This window comes from Caretta caretta, chromosome 27 (genome assembly GCF_965140235.1).
Source record: "Caretta caretta isolate rCarCar2 chromosome 27, rCarCar1.hap1, whole genome shotgun sequence".
Taxonomy (NCBI): domain Eukaryota; kingdom Metazoa; phylum Chordata; order Testudines; family Cheloniidae; genus Caretta; species Caretta caretta.
The window spans coordinates 16,317,850-16,335,591 of NC_134232.1; the positions used below are offsets into that span (position 1 = coordinate 16,317,850).

General features: G+C 50.3%; 1 protein-coding gene across 5 annotated transcripts in view; it reads right to left on the minus strand.

Moving 5' to 3' along the window:
• Window positions 1–5,999: 5,999 nt before the first annotated feature.
• The window catches only part of ETV4 (ETS variant transcription factor 4), a 45,090-nt gene continuing 33,347 nt past the window's right edge, over window positions 6,000–17,742 (minus strand). For 3 of the 5 annotated variants that reach the window (XM_048830396.2, XM_048830398.2, XM_048830393.2), the window contains exons 9-13: window positions 13,995–14,069; window positions 13,814–13,882; window positions 12,088–12,260; window positions 10,619–10,720; window positions 6,000–9,760 (exon numbers count right to left, since the gene is read on the minus strand). In XM_048830396.2, coding sequence (XP_048686353.1) covers window positions 9,539–9,760; window positions 10,619–10,720; window positions 12,088–12,260; window positions 13,814–13,882; window positions 13,995–14,069 — 641 coding nt within the window. In that variant the 3' untranslated portion in view covers window positions 6,000–9,538. The remainder of the gene's footprint in view (window positions 9,761–10,618; window positions 10,721–12,087; window positions 12,261–13,813; window positions 13,883–13,994; window positions 14,070–17,742) is intronic. The other 2 variants (XM_048830397.2, XM_048830395.2) reach the window with 1 other exon arrangement.

Here is a 17,742-nt window from a genome sequence, read left to right on the forward strand (position 1 = left end):
TGCAAAGTAATGCACACTTGGAAAACATAATCCCAGCTATACATACAAAATGATGGGGGTCTAAGTTAGCAGTTACAGCTCAAGAAAGAGACCTTGGATTCATGATGGATAGTTCTCTGAAAACATCTGCTCAGTGTGCAGAAACAGTCAAAAAAGCTAATGGAATGTTAGGAACCATTAGGAAAGAGATAGATAAGACAGCAAATATTATAATGCTACTATATAAATCCATGGTACGCCCACATCTTGAATGCTGCATGCAGTTCTGGTCACCCCATCTCAAAAAAGATAGATTAGAATTGGAAAAGGTACAAAGAAGGGGCATGAAAATGGTTAGGGGTAAGGAACAGCGTCCATGTGAGGAGAGATTAAAAAAACAAGGATTGTTCATCTTAGAAAAGAGATAGCTAAGGGAGGATGTCATAGAGGTCTATAAAATCATGAATGGTGTGAAGAGAGTGACTAAGGAAGTGTTATTTATGCCTTCACATAACACGCGAACCAGCAGGTTTATAACAAACATAAAGTACTTCTTCACACAATACACTGTCAACCTGTGGAACTCATTGCCAAGGGATGTTGTGAAGGCCAAAAGTATAACCAGGTTAAAAAAAGAATTAGATAAGTTGATGGAGGATAGGTCCATCAATGGCTACTAGCCAAGATGGTCAGGGATGCAACCCCATGCTCTGGGTGTCCCTAAACTTCGGACTGCCAGAAGCTGGGACTGGATGACAGGCTGGATCATGCAACAATTGCTCCGTTCTGTTAGTTCTCTCTGAAGCATCAGGCACTGGGCACTGGTGGAAAACAGGATGCTAGGGTAGATGGATGATTGGTCTGACCCAGTATAGTTGTTCTTATGTCTTCAGTGCAGACACGTTTCTGGATGGGGTTGGGACAGCTGCTGAGTTTGGACCAACAGGGCTGCTGCCCTTGCTGAGTCCCTACTTTGCTCTTTCATTCTGTCTGGCTCATTTAACATGGTGGTGGGCACTTCCCCTTCTGCCCTTCCACGAGTATATCAGCTATCAAGGTACACAGAGATCAATATTCATTGTACCAAGTGGTTTCCAGTGTTGTAGTGGATTACGATATTACTGTGATTGAAATGCAGAGGGGAAGGCAATGTATGGGTAGCATTAGGGCTGATTCATTTGACAGAACGAATCTCCTGAGAATATCAGCAAAGTTCATGCCAACCTCCTTCTCAGGGGCTTTACGCAGCTGTAAAGGACTCAAACATCCCAATATTGTCACATAAACCACCCTGGGGCTGGCCTAGTGACACACGACACCAAGCCAGCCGTGGCCTAGGGAATGGAGGCTGACTTGTTTCTAGGTGTGCTGTGTGTCAGCTCTCTCACTGCGGGGGGGGCAGGGTATGTGCTGAGGGGACAGGCTCCCTGTCCCAGTGCCCATCCCAATGTTCGGATATGGTGAAGCAGAGGGGATTTGTGGTCTACGGGGCTGACCCCAGAATAGGGAGCATGCAACTCCTGCGTCCCGCTCTGGCACTGACTCCTCTCGGAGCATCTGGGAAGTCACTTCCCTTGTCGGTGTCTGTTTCCTTCTTGGTAACGTAGGGTGAATGATATTGACGCATCTCATGGTGGGGCTGGGAGGGCATCATGGGGTCACAAGTGAAGGTGTAGTTCGCTCCAGAGTCTCAGTCCACGTTGCAGTGTTACTGCCCTGTTCAATGGGATTTCCTTGCCTGGGAGAGCAAGGCATTACTGCAGGTCAGGATCCCAGTGGCTGTAGGGTAGATTGTCTGCTTAATATGCTCCAGTCCCTTCCACTAGCATTAATGGAACGATGGGCCAGTATCCAGCTCTCTCCAAACTGGTGAGCTGCTTTGCACTGAGTCAGCATGCAGAGGCTGGGCGTCCCACAGAACTGGGCTCTCTGGCAGAGGCCAGTGGGAGGAAGGGAATGTTCAGCAGCAACATGCTGGGCTGTCAGGAAGACATTATTTGGAAACACACATAACAGTAGCGGGGAAGCTATATGTTCATGATAACACTCACCCTGTCACGTGGCCTCTGGGACTCTGACCCAGGTCAGGAGATTGGGGCCAGGCAGTAATCCCTTTCCAGCAGTGTGTGTCTCGCCTGCACAGTGCTGCAAATGCTGCTTCACTCATGGTGCTAGGAAGCATTTTCAGAACCCCCAAGCAGAATGGACAAGGCACTATAAATGATTGCATCTGACCGATGCAACATATAATATAATCCTCCTCTCCTAACCCTCTCCTATTCACTCATGGCTCCACCTTCAATAGGAATTTTGCTGCTGCATGTGTCCTTCAGTATCTCTATTCATTAATATTTCAGAGTAGGAGGATTCTTTTATGTTACCAACAATTTCTTATGTAGCCTGCACTCTGATGCTAGTGCAGTTCTGCATCACCATCCTTTCATATTAGGATTAATTCCCTTACAGCGTAGTCTAAGGGCACATCTGGGACAGACTGTAACGTTACGTTAATTATTTAGTATGACCAGAAAGGAACTTTGCATCAGACTCTGGGTAGTAGATTTATGATGCTTCCTGCTGGGCTTTGTATTATTCCTACAGCAGGAGTAGCTGTGGGACTAGAGCAACGATAGAAACTGCTCCGAAAATAGAAAATCCACATTAGGAAAAACTAAATCACAAAGAAATGATCATGGAGAATTTTTTTCCAGTTGGTCCTGTAGCATAGTCACATTCTAGTGGATAATTCACCAGGCTAAAACAAGAGGTGTAATCAGTAACAATGGAAAAGATGGTGAGAACTTTACAAATATATGTACTGTACCCAGTTGTCTGGCTCTTTGTCCTGATCAGAATTCCTGTGACAGAACCCATGACTTTTGGCGGTTCCATAAAGAAGATCATGGCCTTTCTCCGCATCTGCCCATTAAGGAACAAAACTTTTATTGTGAATTTTTCTAATGGGTTGGGGGAGGTTGTGTGTTTTGCCAGCTTGACACACTTTCAAGCAATTAACTGCAGCTAACACATTTAAGAAAATCTACTGTAGTGACAGTAAGATGGGAGTCAAAGAGAAAACTCCGCTCTGTTCAGACCCTGCTGTGCTTTAGAACGATCTTTGTAACAAAAGAACTGCTGCTGCGTTAATATACTAACTAGCATGTGCACCATTATGTAGGTCAGGCCCAGAATTGACAAATGTTTTATCTGGTAGAACAATACTTGCCTCTCAGGTGCAGAGTTAGGGATGGAAGATGTGGGCTTTAATATTTGAGCAGTTCCCTTACTAGTCACCTGCCCCATCAGTCTCTTGCTGAGCTGGAAACCCAGAGTGGATTTATTGACTGCCAGGGCTCTGATCTGCTGATTATAAATCTCTATCCTTCAGAGCTCACTCCTCCTCAGTTATGAGAACCTGATCTCACCAGCTCCCAGAACCACCCCCCATGTCTGTCCATCCTATTGCAGTGACTTGAAAAATCCAAAGTGAGACACAAGTTTAACTTTTTGTCTGAAAGTGAATTAGTCCCCAAAATTCCCTGCACAGGGGCTGGCTGGGCTGAGCACTAGCACAGAAATTGCAGCATAATGTGTATGCAAAGCACTTCAGGATAAGAACATAAGAATGGCCTTGCTGGGCCAGACCAGTGGTCCACCTAGCCCAGTATCCTGTCTTCCAACAGTGGCTGGTGTCAGATGCTTCAGACAGAATGAACAGAACAGGGCAATTATTGAGTGATCCAGCCCCTGTCGTCCAATCCCAGCTTCTCGCAGTCAGAAGTTTAGGGACACCCAGAGCATAGGGTTTCATCTCTCACCATCCTGGCTAATAACCATTGATGGACCTATCCTCCAAGAACTTATCTAGTGCTTTTCTGAACCTAGTTATATTCTTCACAACATCCCCGGTAATGAGTTCCACAGGTTGACCGTATGTTGTGTGAAGAGGTACTTGCCTTTGTTTGTTTTAAACCTGCTGCCTATTAATTTCATTGGGGTTCTTGTGTTCCTTATTCACTTTCTCCACACCATTCATGAGTTAATAGACCTCTGTCATATCCTGCAGGGTGAAAGACGCTAGATAAATGCAAGCTACCACTGTTCTTAATTTTCATGAGACAGCAAGTGCAACACCAGGGAACACAGCGGGCTAGCTCAGATCCTTTTTCACAGCTGCACGGTTTGGTTCCTAGAAGAGAGAAAATAATTTTTAGGAATGTACAAGACCTTCCTGGGGCAGGAGGCAACGTTGCAGCAAGGAAGAATTCCTGGGCTTAGAGATGGCTCCTGTGCCAGTTGCTGGCTGGATCCAGCATTTCCTAGGCTGTTTCTGAAGCTCAGCTGAGGGGATGACTGCGCCTCCGGCATCCTCCCAGGATGGCTTTTCTCTATTACCTCTGCTGTGCACTTGGGTGATGTCATCCTGCTTGCTACTGCCTGTATGGCACCTTGTTCTATTATACGGGCAGCTCTGCAGCTAGGGTCTGGGAGCTCAGCCATAAGATGGCCCCATGCTCATCCCTAGTGCTCACAGTGATACTTTCCAACAAGAGGGTGGTGCTATGGAGCAGGCTCAGGGAAAGACAATTTTGATTAAAATAACAGAGCTGAGATCCAATGGCAGGAGCCTTTATCAGCCTGGGACTGTGCAGAGGAATGTGGGGGATGTTCTCTGCAGAGGCAGATAGCTACTCCCCTGGCTCCAGGTGCAGCAGGAAACTACTGATTTCATTGTGTACTGTCCTAACGAGCGCTTGAGCTGGACGGCAGTGCCCCCAGGGCCACGCTGAGGCAGGCTGGGCTGATAATGAACTCTCCTTCTTCCCATGTCCCCCAAAGCCTTCAGTCTGCTCCTCCTTCATCCTGTAGCAACACCCCGGGGGACACCACAAACCCAGCTCCTGGCTTCACTGCCAGGACGGGGCTTCTGCAGCAGGAGCAGCTATAGCTCCTTCCAGGCAAGAGCCACTGGACCACAGAACACACCAGGCGTTTCCAGAGCAGGGATTTCCCCACCCCTGCAAACACTATAGAGCCAGGACAGAAACAAGTGGACTTTCCAGCCAGTGATTCTGCAGATCCCACACCTTGCACATTGGTGCCCTGGCCTCTCAGCTGGAGTTCAGAGTCCCCAGTGCCCTGCTTACACAGAGCACCTTTATAAGCTTTACTAAGCACAGAGAATCCCATGCAGCGCTCACATTCTGTAACGTTGAAGGCCAGGCTGGGAGGTAGCTGTACATGTGCATTACAACACAGCTCACAGCCCCACTGTGCTGTACCTTCAGGAGCCTTAAAGTCAGCATTTAATCCAGGAGTATGGTAGGCTCTCACCCAGCATGGGGGGGATAGAACCAGCACAGAGGGTGTGGAAGTGGAGGCTAGCACTGCTGCAATGGAAATACTGTGGGGGTGCACCCTCGTGTGTCATTCCCTGTAAACTGCATGCATGCGCCAGGTGGGTGGGGACAGATGAAAATGAGAGCAGGACCTGTGGGAACTGGAGTGGCTGCCGCGGTGCTTGGGGTCAGGTAGGAACTGGGGTGATGGGGCCGGGGCTAGCAGCAGTGATACCTGGGGAGAGAGATGCATTGCTGGGGCCCCCCATTCCCAGCCTAGAGCTGTCAGCCTCCCCTCCTGTGCTAAGTCTCAACAGCTCCACCTTCAGAGCACCCACCCCGTTCCTCCCTCCTAGCCCTTCAACCCTCCTATTTAACACGAGCTTCCACCCTTCTGACCCTATGCACCTGCCTGCGATGAGAGTCAAGAGGCCCATGGTCAGGAGAGATTCAGCTCAGAAGTAAATTCACCTGGCTTGTGACTCTCCGGGGTTCCCTCCTTCCCGGCACTCTATAGCAGAAGATGGACAGAAGGTCTGTGGTCATGGAAACGGACCGGGGGATTTGGGACTCTGGACAATCCTTCTTCTGTGGGGAAACCCCCAGGCCTAGAGCTTCTTAGCCAAGGCAGGGGGAGAAGCCGTCTGCTAACATCCTCACACAGAGAACATGGAGACAGGGTGGGATGAAGCACAGTGGGTTCTTTTATTCGGGTCCGAGGATGGTGAATACAGACAGGCTCAGGGAGGGAGTAAAGAGTCTGCCGAGCGTGGAGTCATGACAAGCACCTTTCCTCTTTTGGGCATTACCACAACATTAAAACCCCTGCCTGTCCAAGTTTAAAGGGAGAGTCCCAGCGTCACCCTCGCATGACCAGACCCCCACAAGCCCAGCCAGCGTCTCCAGTCGTCCTGTGCCGAAATGACAAGCTATGAAACACATTTCTTCTCTTGCCCCATTGCTTCCTGGTGTATTTTTCTCCCCAGCCCACCACTGCCCTCTCACCTGCTTCCCGCCACCCAGGCAGTTGTGCAAAGCACGGAGGCCCAGCTCCCTCAGTGCAGGACTCCTGCTGGGATGCACTTTGCAGGCACTCAAATCCAAAGGTGCTCACTGATGCCTGAGGTCACAGAGCCCACCTCTGAGGAGTGAAAAAGCCACATAGGTTTGTCCAGGTATCGCAATCTCTTCCTGAGTGTGGACATGTGCACTCTCTCAGCCCTCCTGCAATGGAGAGGCTCTGCTGGACCACCGACTTCCCCTTTAAACAGGGACTTATGCGGTGTTGTGACAGGAGCAGTTTAACATGCAGAGGAAGCCTAGCATGGTGCCAGTGTGAAGGCAAGTCATTCACTCTGGGTTTCTTGCCTGCACAGCCTGGCAGGGAACAAAACAAAACACTCCATTTTCTCACTTAATATTAAGTTTATAAATCTAGTATTTGCCCCCATCCTCCTTCCAGCAGCAGCCAGCCCTGGGCAGGCTTGAACAGCTCAAATAGCATTTCCCATGGAAACATCTGCAGCTAGTATATTGGTAAAGCAACTCTCAGCACCCTGACAATGGCCCAGTAAGACTGGAGCCGGTGCTGGGCTGCAGGGTGAATCATGCATGGGTTGGGATTGTAGGAAGGGATTTTGTAATGCCCAGCACTGTAATTTGTAAAGGCTTTATCTGAACAGGGGCTGACCCAAAACGGTGGTTTATAGCATTGGGAGAATTTGCACCTTTATCTTAGGCAGCTGGTGCTAGTGCAGTCTTATAATGTACATTGTTTTCATTGAGAGTTGACAGCAAATCATAAAAAGCAAATGCTGTTAGCCAGGTAGAAAAATTAAACACACAGTGAGAAAAAACATCCCCCCAAATATTTGGTATAAAACTTGCACGTGTCCAGCTCGCACTGCGAGCCCATGATCTGCCACTGCTCCTGTCCTTGTCTCGCCCTCTGGAGTGGGCTTCAGCAGGGCAGACACGACTTGGGTTGGAGGACAAGGAACTGGAGGCTGCTGAGTGGGAACTGTCCCTTTGCAAGTGATTGCACAGGAGCAGGTCACTAGTCCACAGGGTTCCGGCCAGTTACAGTACCTTGGCCTACACCGAACATGAAAATAAATGCACATCCCCCGTCTGGCTGAATCAGTCCATACAAAGCTGCATGCTGATGCCCGTGACACAAGCAGAGCAAGCTTAGAAGGGAAGGTAGAAGAAGCCAGGGAGCTGAATGAAGGGGCACTGGCCAAAGATATAGACCAATTTATTGATTATAGTATTTTTTTACACTCATAAATAATAAAAATAAGTGATGCTGATGGGAAGAGCTCCCCCTCTCCTTCACTCGTGGGGCAATGGAGAAAGTGTGCTTCGCACAAGAGGAGTGAGCAGGGCGAGGGCTGCAGAGGCCCAGAGGAGGGGTGGGGCCAGTAGAGGAGGAGGGAGGTTCTCACAAGGGGGCAGAGGAGCAGGCTGAGCACTTTGTAAATGGAACATGCCCACCCCGCTGTGGGTCACAGAGAGCTTCCCCTCCAGACATTGCACCTGGGGCTGAAGCAAGGATCCCTGCTAGCTGCATAGAGTGGAAGTTCCTGGGAAATCAGCCTCTTAAGCAATATAAAAAACTTTCCCTCCAAACTGCCACATGAGGCTGAGCCAAAAGCCTTCTGCCCTCAGGAGTCTGAAAGTCATCCAGAGGAGCAGCAGGGCGCAAGGAGAGCTGAGCTCCACCACACAGGCATTGCTGCTCCTGTGATCCTGCTGTGGTTGTGCCTGGGTGGGGCTGCTTAGCACAGTGGGGGCAGGGGAGGGGCCCTCTCAGTGAGAAGGCTGTGAGAGATGGCATAACAATCTCTCGTTATGCAGCCTGTGCTGCATTAACCAGTTGGGACCCCTGACAGCTTCTCATGAACTCCTCCCTTACCCCTCGCATGTGCCCTTCTGGGAAGGCCAGAATCAGATGAACAAGGAGAGTGTGGCTTTTTTGCAAAGCAAATGCCTCCCATCCAGAGGCTGAGACTGTTTTCTAACCTCCAGGGTTTACCCACTTGCCCAGGGACAGCAGGTCTGACCAGCGCTAATGGAAAGGAGTACTTGTGGCACCTTAGAGTCTCTCAAAATTGCTGAGGATGTTTTTGGTGGAAGCTCTTCAGTTTTGAAGAGTCTGGCTGCTGTAGGTAGCCCCTGCTCAGTCAGGAGCAATCAGCAGCCCAGCCACCGGCTTGGGCATTGGAGCCCATGGGCACCAGCATCCCTTTCCTCGGACCCCATCTCAGACTTTGCTCTCTATCCTCAAATTCCCAGTTATCTGCAGGGTTCCTCTGGCTCAGAGCCACACTCCAGGCCAGTGGAGTCCAGGGGCTCCATGGCTCACCCTCGGTGACATTTCCTATCAAGCAGACCAGAACCACGCCAGCATTGGCTGGTGGCAGCTGGTCCCCTTCCTGTCGTTGCCAGAATGACAACAGGCTTCAAACACTAAACAGCCCAGAGATGAAGCATCCTGAGCAAGAAGGCACCAAGACAGGAGCAAATGCATCCAAGGGAAGAAATGTTCCCCATTCCCGCCAAGCAGTTTGTATGGAACAAGTGTGAGCTGAAGCCTTCAGCTCCCTACTGCCCTGCTTCAGCTCCCTACTGCCCTGCTTACTGCACTGCTTCTTACGTCCCCAGCACGTAAGAAGTAGTGGGGGTAATAACAGTGCTTGTAGGTGGGCTGGGTGTCTGAGGGAAGCTTTGTAGGAGTGTGTGTGTCTGGGGAAGTGAGGGAATTAACAGCTTTCACAGAATCATAAAATCAGAGGAGAGAGCCCAACAGGGTCCCATTTCCTCCCCACCCTGCTCGGCAGGAGGTCAAAGCCAGAGACAGGATCGATGCAGGGATGTGACACAATCACACATTTAACTGAATGAAGGCAGCACTGGCTCTGGATGCTGCTGCTGGCAGCCCGGAGAGGTTTCTGTACTGGTGAGAGAGCCAGTTCCATTGCACCAAGTCTGGGGCCACATCCTGGGTGAATGAGGTGCAGCTAATGTCTTTCAAAGCCTCAGATGCTGGCGAGCTGTCCAAGGATGGGCTCGCATCACCTCTGCCTGTTTCAAAGGCAGCTATTCAAAGAGTCTAGTGGAGCCCAAGCTGGCCCAGGAAAGCTTCTATGCAGATCGATTACTAACAAACGTCTCCATAGATACAAACACAACGGCTGTGCAGCGGGCTACTGGTGGAATTAGTAGGGGTAGCCCTTGCTGTAAGGCTGGGAAGGGAGGCTCCCAAGATCCTGGATGTAAGCCGTGTTCTCGTCCAGGTGGGAGAGAGGAACAGTATCTTCCTCGCTGATCTGCCGGTCAAACTCTGCTTTCAGGGTTGGTCGCTGATTGTCAGGGAAGGCCAGGGAGAAAAGGGCTTCAGGCTCACACACAAACTTGTACACATAGCGCTCTCCAGCAACCTGCAGGGAGGAGACAAGGTGAATGCTACAGTCTCTGTCCCACCCAGTTGGCGTGCAGCTAGCTGCTCCCAGCGAATGACAGCAGCCATGGGCATATGAGTTGTTCAGTGGGGGATGAGAGGGACCCCATAGAGCTAGGAAAGACCCTGGGCTCCTCTAGACCGTCCCCATGTCAGAGAGGGAGTTTTCACCACTTCGTCCAGCATTCTCTGTGGCTGCTGCCCTAGTCCCATCTGAAATAGCTCCAGGGATGGTGACATCTCAACCCGATAAGCAGGCGGGCCATGTTGCAAGGTACAGCTTTTCTCTTAGGGGGCTGGAAATGGGGAGGGTGGGAAAGAGACTTTTAACTGTCGGGTCGGAGAACCATTCGATGAGGACCAGGATTTGTCGTGGGTTATCTTCAATTGCTGGACTGAACGCTGTATTTATAGGCTATGTTAAGGGTGCCCAGAGCACATGGATAGGTGCTACCTTTAGCCTTTTTATAACTCTAACTAGCACTAATAACAACAAGAGACTCCCTTGCCAACTAATCCCATGACAGGCACCCTGACTGTTGTAGAGAGGATCCCCCCCTTGCTCCCCAACGCAGGCGAACATGGAGAAAGCATGACCCCGCCCCCTGATCAGCTTTCCCCTAGGATGCCTGGATTCAGCTCCTTCAACCTTTCCTCAGGGGTCTTGTTTCTTTACTTCCTGCTCTGCGAATGGTGGGCCAGGGAGAGAGTTGCAGGGAAAGAGGGAACCTCAGGAAGTCAGGGGGTTCAGAACTTGCCATGAGCCAGCCCAGCCTCCAATCACAAGCAAGACAAGTGTCAGGACGAGCATAGAACTTGGATCCCATCACAAACTGACCTTCTGCATGATGCCCTTCTCATAATAATAGCGAAGGGACCGGCTCAGCTTGTCGTAGTTCATGGCTGGCCGGTTCTTTTGGATACCCCACAGCCGGGCCACCTGCAGGACAAAACGCCAGGGTGCATTAATGTCTGTAAGCTCTGAGGAAAGGAGCGCATGACAAATGCCTGTGTTTATCTGTCTGGGGGATGTTCCGTGTGATTCCTTTCTGAGAGAAGGATGCTGCTCAAAAGGTAATATAAATAATAATTTAAAGTAGGCAAACAATGGAATACAACTAATAAATACAGCATCGTTCACATTTCACTGCAGTGAACAAGGAGGGCAAGGCTGATAAACAGAAGCTTCCTTTCATCACTGAGAAAATGTGTGCGTGCAAATGTCCCTGTGGCAATTGTATTGATGGAAAAGTCCATCAGTAGGCAAACATTGTCACCGGCCCACAAACTCCCTTCCTCGATCCCCCAACATTCTGACAGAAAGTAAGGGGTTTGAGAATACTGGAAATCCTGGGTGCTGAGTAGCTGATGAAAAGGTCACATGTTACTACAGACTACATGCAAAGTGCTTGGCACTTTTAGCCAGTGCCTCTATATTGGCGGGACATGCCCACCGCCAGGTCAGCACTGGGAAAGGACCACTTCACCTGAAACCACCTTCACCCTTGAACGATGAGCACTATTATACAAAAAAGAGGCTGAGAAAACACTTGTAAACGAATGTTAATAGTGAAGTGACCCAGCAAAGTGACTCAGCCCATCTGCGCTGCACATGTTCGTAAGAGTCGGGGGATTAGCTGGAGCAGCTGCTAAACACAGCCATAAATCGGATCCTGACATTAATGGATGTTCCAGACACATTTCCCAGCTATTATCAGAGTTTATTGCTCTGTTTGGAACATGGTGGCACTAGAAATGATATCTGTTAATTGCAGTTCGAATCCATCCATCCCCAGATTAGGACACGGTTTCTCCCAGATTTTTATTTAAAATGCTGTGATCAATGAGATACACTCCTGCCCCGGATCTCCGAGACAGCATCGGGCACTGACCATGAGATAGGTAGCACAGAACCAACATGGGACAGCCCAAGAGTAAAACCCCTTAGAAGAAGGAGACCAGCTGAGAAACCCACCAACTGCAATTCCCTTTAGCAACTCTGAGATCCTAATGAGGGAGCTATTGGAGGGGAAACTGCCATCTCCTGTATCTGGAACCCACTGACCCAGACTGTTCACCTGCTGAAGCCCAGATGATGGGCGCCGCCATCATAGAGCTGGGATTTTTGGCACTCAGCTGCTGTGGCCTCCTCCTCTAAAACCCCAGCCTCAGTGGTGACCCTTAGGGCAACTGGCAGGCAGGAGGCCTTACATGTGGCAAAGGCCCTGGCCCTTAGGAATCTGCAGAATCAGTAAGTCAGCCCAGGGGCCCCTCTTGCTCCATGGGTAGAAGCTGAAGAGTTTTCACCTCCTCAGGCTCAATGAGTTTGAACTCCATCCCTCTGCCGGTCCAGGCGATGAAGTGGGAATTGGTGGGATCATCCAGCAAAGCCACCAGGAACTGCCAGAGCTGAAGAGACCCTCGGCGCTGGTATGGGGGTCCTTCCCGGTACCCGCCCACTTCCTGCTTGATGTCTCCTGCTGAGCAGAACAAACACAAAGGGTTTTGCTATGTCCCTTCCCTTGACCTCCAGCAGTTCTGCCTCTCCTGATGGGAGGAAGATGCAGAGAGGGCTTCTCGGTGGAAAGCCACAAAAGACAAAGCAGGCTCCAGGCCACCTACAGAGGTTACTACAGGGATGCCTGAGGACTAACCTCCTCTCACCTGCTGTTTACCCAAGAGGAGAGTCTGGTCAGAAAGCCAGAGCCCAGAGTGCAGCAGGAATCATGTGACAAGCCAGCCGAAAGAGTTGCTCGCTCTTGGTTTAATTGGAAGAAGTTGGGAGAGTTTTACTGTAGTTCAGGGATCACTTCATAGTGTAAATGCAACAAGACCCTAATGCAGTAGGACATGGCATCCGCTCCCAGTAGAGCCCCATCCTCCAGAGATGGATGCTAAAGGAACTGGCTGCCCTCTGATTTCTGAGAGAACTCTGCAGAAATAGAGCTTTACACCAAATGTGCTTTCCCCCCAGCGTCACTGTCCCCTTCAGAGACTGGCTCCCACCTCCCTTGACTCCCGCATCCCTGGGCAGTGGGAAATCACTAGCAACTCATTCAGGCCCAGGCTCAGAACTGCTGTTAATGTGCAGATAGCCCAGCTGGCTGATGCCCAGCATCAAAGCCCATTAGGTAATCTCCTCCTCTAATGTTCACAAAAGGCAGGGCTGGCCCTTGGGTCCCAATGGGGGTGGGCGAATCCCAAAGGGGGCGAGGAGAGAGGCTGAGAAATACAGGTGCCAAGATTCTGGGCAGATGCCGGGCCTGGCTTCTGGCACAAGGCATTTACATGTTCAGGCTTGACTCCTGCAGCAGCAAAGCACATTGGAATGTTTTCAGCTTGTGTCTCATCCCAGGGCAATCCCACACACTCTGACCTGTATGGGTGGCAGGCTGCACATCAGGACCAAGCTCCATTACTGTGAGTGAGCCCATGTTAGACGCACACTGCCTTCAGAGTGACACTGACAACCACACAGCGACTCTAGGGGTGTATGGGGACTACTGTAAACTGAAGCCAGGTTGGTAAAGAGGCCCTGGGGTGCCGTGCTCAGCTGGCACTAGGAAAGGGCAGTGATCTTGGCGAGAAGGTTTGGGGGTGCCTGTGGAGAGCTGGGACAGTAATCAAGAGGGACTGTGCCCCAACACCAATAACAAGGCTGGGAAATGGGGCTACTGGCTGGGTGATCCTGGGTTCAACTACTGTGCAGAAATCAGCATCTCTCAAGTGTTTGCCTACAACATTTCAGTTTGCACAGGAGTGAAGAGGAGGAGAAATTCACCACCAACTGCAGTGATCGGGGCTCAGCTGCTGAAATGTCTGTCTGCTTCTATGAAAACTCAGAAAACAAACTCCCAGGAAGTACAACATCAGCCATGACTCATACATCCAGGTGCGGCATCTCCGAATGAATAGGGTCACAAATAGAGTGAGCAGAGCTGGCAGTGACTATGCCCACTCACATGGCTACATAGGGCCTGGGGTAACCTCATCCTACCCCAAGATTTGGAAGACACACAGGTTTCTCTCTGACCTTCAAACTTCTCTGGGACGACACAGACATCATCAGCAAATGGCCTCATCTGCTTGTTGTAGCCATAGCCTGGAAGAGACAGCAGCAGATGCAATCAGAGAACACAGACAAGCTGCAGCACTGGAGTGAGGTCCATTGCAGGAGCAGATGAAGAGGAGACAGAGCCATGGAGGTTTCTTACCTAATGTCCCTTCGGGATTTGAATGGCTTTGATACCCCTCAGTGTTCATGTACATGGAAGGACAGCCAGGAACATCTACAGAATGATCAACACACACAGATCACTGCCAAGCACAACACCCATCAGAGCCGGCCTGCTCATCATACGGGATCACAGCCTCAGGCCCTGAAACAGCTGGGCCAACCACTAGCCTTGTGCCCTCCTAAGAGAAAACTGAGACTCTAGATCCCATCTTTGCTCCAGCTCAGACCGGTTCTAGGGCTTGTCCTCTCACCACATTTTCAATAGCCATGGATTAAATTAATGTGCAATTGTGACACCACTCAAAGCACTGTTTTTATCCACCATGACAAAGAGAGAGCGGAAATATTAACACAGGTTAAATTTGTTTGCTATTTCTCCTTCATTTAGGGTTTAGGGTGACGTGACACCATAGGCGCCAACTTCTCCTGGTGTCAGTGGGTGCTCGACTCCCCCCTGCCTCGACTCCATCCCTGCCCTGCCCCGCCCCCATTCTAACCCCTTCCCCAAAGTCCCCGCTCCAACTCTGCCCCCTCCCTGCCCCTATTGGACTGCTTCCCCAAATCCCCGCCCCGGCCCCGCTTCTTGCCGGCCTCCTCCCCTGAGCGTGCCGCGTTCCCGCTCCTCCCCCCTCCCTCCCACAGCTTGTTACGCTGCGAAACAGCTGTTTTGCGGCAGCAAGTGCTGGGAGGAGAAGCGGGGACGCGGCACGCTTAGAGGAGGAGGCGGAGGCAAGGTGAGCTGGGGTGGGGAGCTTGGCTGCTGGTGGGTGCAGAGCACCCACCAATTTTTCCCTGTGGGTGCTCCCAGCCCCGGAGCACCCACGGAGTCGGAAGCTATGCGTGACACTGGACTGCACTCTGATTGTTACAGGTGAAGAGGATGTTATTAGTCAGGATGGGCAAGGGATGGTGTCCATAGCCTCTGTTTGCCAGAAGCTGGGAATGGGCGACAGGGGATGGATCACTTGATGATTACCTGTTCTGTTCATTCCCTCTGGGGCACCTGGCATTGGCCACTGTCAGAAGACAGGACACTGGGCTAGATGGACCTTTGGTCTGACCATTCCTATGTTCTTATTTTGCTACAGTGCAGCTATGGACTGCAGGGCCCCTGCTGCATAGTGCTACTATGGACAGTCTGTTTCAGGTATATTGTTGCAAGCACTTGGGGTCTTAGTTCTCATGAGCATTAGAAAAAGTGAAAGGGTAAAAACAAGGTGGGTGTGAAAGAGGGCAGCAGTTTTAAAGGTTCCATACTGCACATACAGTATGACTGGTTACTGTAGTTTATACATTAATTTTCCAGCCCCGGCTGGAATGAGGGAACTAACTGGACACTTTGGAAGAGTTTTCTCACATTTCTCATGCCTTTTTGTATAATGCAGTTGCCTTCAGCGCTCTTCTGCTGATGCAAAAGGCAGGGGTACACTGAATTGACTGCAGTCTGCACTGTACATTATTACAGACATAAACTAGTTTCACGAAAGCCATTCTGCTGGAAGCAGGGTCATTTTTACCCATGTCTGGGTGGAGGCACTCAGTGAGGGGTATGTCTCCATGGCGGACAGAGATACATTCAGAACCCCAGTGGGAAATGTGATTGAATTTATTTTTGCTCATGAAAACCAGTCCAAAGTGGCCATTAAAACACCAGGAGAACAGGAGCAGCCTTCTCTCTTCAAAGGGGGATTAATCTAGTATGGATCACGGCAGCATGTGCCCACACCTCAGACAGGAGTCTGCTGGAGTTTCACTGAGAGAAACTAACTTTAGTCTCTGACTGGTTGGGTTCCCAGGCAGCTCCCTTTGGAGATTATTAATAAACATTTCTGTAGTGCTGTGATCAGCTCTGGCATCCTCTGAGATACTGGGTCTTCACCCCTGACTTCCCCCAGGATGCTTGCTGTGGGGGTGACAGAGCCAAGAGGAAGATAGTAAGTCCAGCTGATTAGAAATTTCTGCTTAGCGCAGCAGACAGGCCCAGCTGTGCTGGGAGTGGCTCCCATTCTCCAGTTTGGTGTTAGTGGCACAGATGTAAAAAGAAAAGATTTGCTTCTCAGAACAAAGCTGGTTTATCCTGCGATTTAACCTCCAAACGAGGGAGTCGTTTCTCATTGTCCCTGACTCGCTCCAGGCAGCAGTCAGACAGCAACACACCAGCTCATGTTACCAGCCACCGGCTGATGTCAGCTGCCTATGAAAAGAAAGCATGTGGTGAAAGCTGACACCACCGCCAGCCCAACTGGGAGCTCAGCTCCTTCCCCAGCCCTCCATTTTGTGAATGAAATTCCTCTGACTCCATTCAGAGGGAGAGGAGCAATGTGTGCCAAGCTGCAGGGCGGGAGCACGGTTCAAGGTTATGTAATGCAATCCCTGGCACTGGGGAGGAGTGCTCCAGCTCCCCTAGCATTTGAAGGTCACTGGCGCTGCAGAGACCGCAGTGCATTCTCTGTCCTAGTTCCAAGCCACTGGACTCCCTTCTGCAGCTCTTGACAAAGGGATTTCTGTGCAACTTCTGCAAGGCTGAACACAGCAAAGTCTGCAGAGAGCTAAACAGAATGCAGGGGAGCTTGCAGCGTGCACACCATAGGTGCTGGAACTAGGGATGCAGCTGCTCCCTTGAAGTGTCAAGTATCAGAGGGGTAGCTGTGTTAGTCTGGATCTGTAAAAGCGGCAAAGAGTCCTGTGGCACCTTATAGACTAACCGACGTATTGGAGCACCACGAAAGCTTCTGCTCCAATATGTCTGTTAGTCTATAAGGTGCCACAGGACTCTTTGCCTCCCTTGAAGGGGTTTCCATTATATACAGCCTTTCCAGTTTGGTTCAATGGCTCTCAGCACCTCAACTATACAAACTGTTCCAGCGTCCCTGGCACACACTGCCCGGGTAAGAAAACCGCTTTCTGCAGAACCCACTTGCTATTCCCTCTGGCCACTGCTGCCTCCTAGGTGGCCAAAGCTCTTCCTAAGAGCTAGTGTAACCCACACACCTTCTGGGTGTGGTGTTCTGGCCCATCTAGTGGCACCGAGACCACTTAGAGAGAGAGCGAGATAAAATGAGTCTGCTCTACAGACCTTAGCTAACAACCAGTTGGCTTTTAGCTCATGCACTAAGCTCGATCCCACCCGACACACCTCTTAAATAGGGAGTAACAGCAGCCTCCCATCAGCACAGTATCTGAGCACTTTCCATGCAAAACCAAGAGCCACACTGAAGCCCCTAGTGGTCTTCACTAACAAGTGTTTCATTTCTGACTCATCTCATGACACCAAAACAAGTGAGTGACACACCAAGTACCTTTCCCAGACCTGAGGATGAGCTCTGTGTAGCTCGAAAGCTTGCCTCACTCACCAACAGAAGCTGGTCCAATAAAAGATATTATCTCACCTGCCTTGTCACAAGAACAAGGGGGCAAATGAAGCTCCTGAGATGCTATCCTTCTTGGGTTTTTTGAAACACAATGCATACTTAGCATCTGGAACTCACTGCCACATGATATTTTGAGGCCAAGAGCTGAGTGGGATTTGACATTTATGTAAATCATGAGGCTATCCAGAGTTACATTAAAAAATACAAATTTATAGGGGTGTTAAACACTTTTTCTTCAGAGCATGAGCCAACCTCTAAGTGCCTGGGGATAGGGGAAGATTATTCCATAACTGTCCATTGTAGGGTGTTTTACATCGCTTGTCAAAGCATCTGGTGCTGGGCACTGTTGCAGAG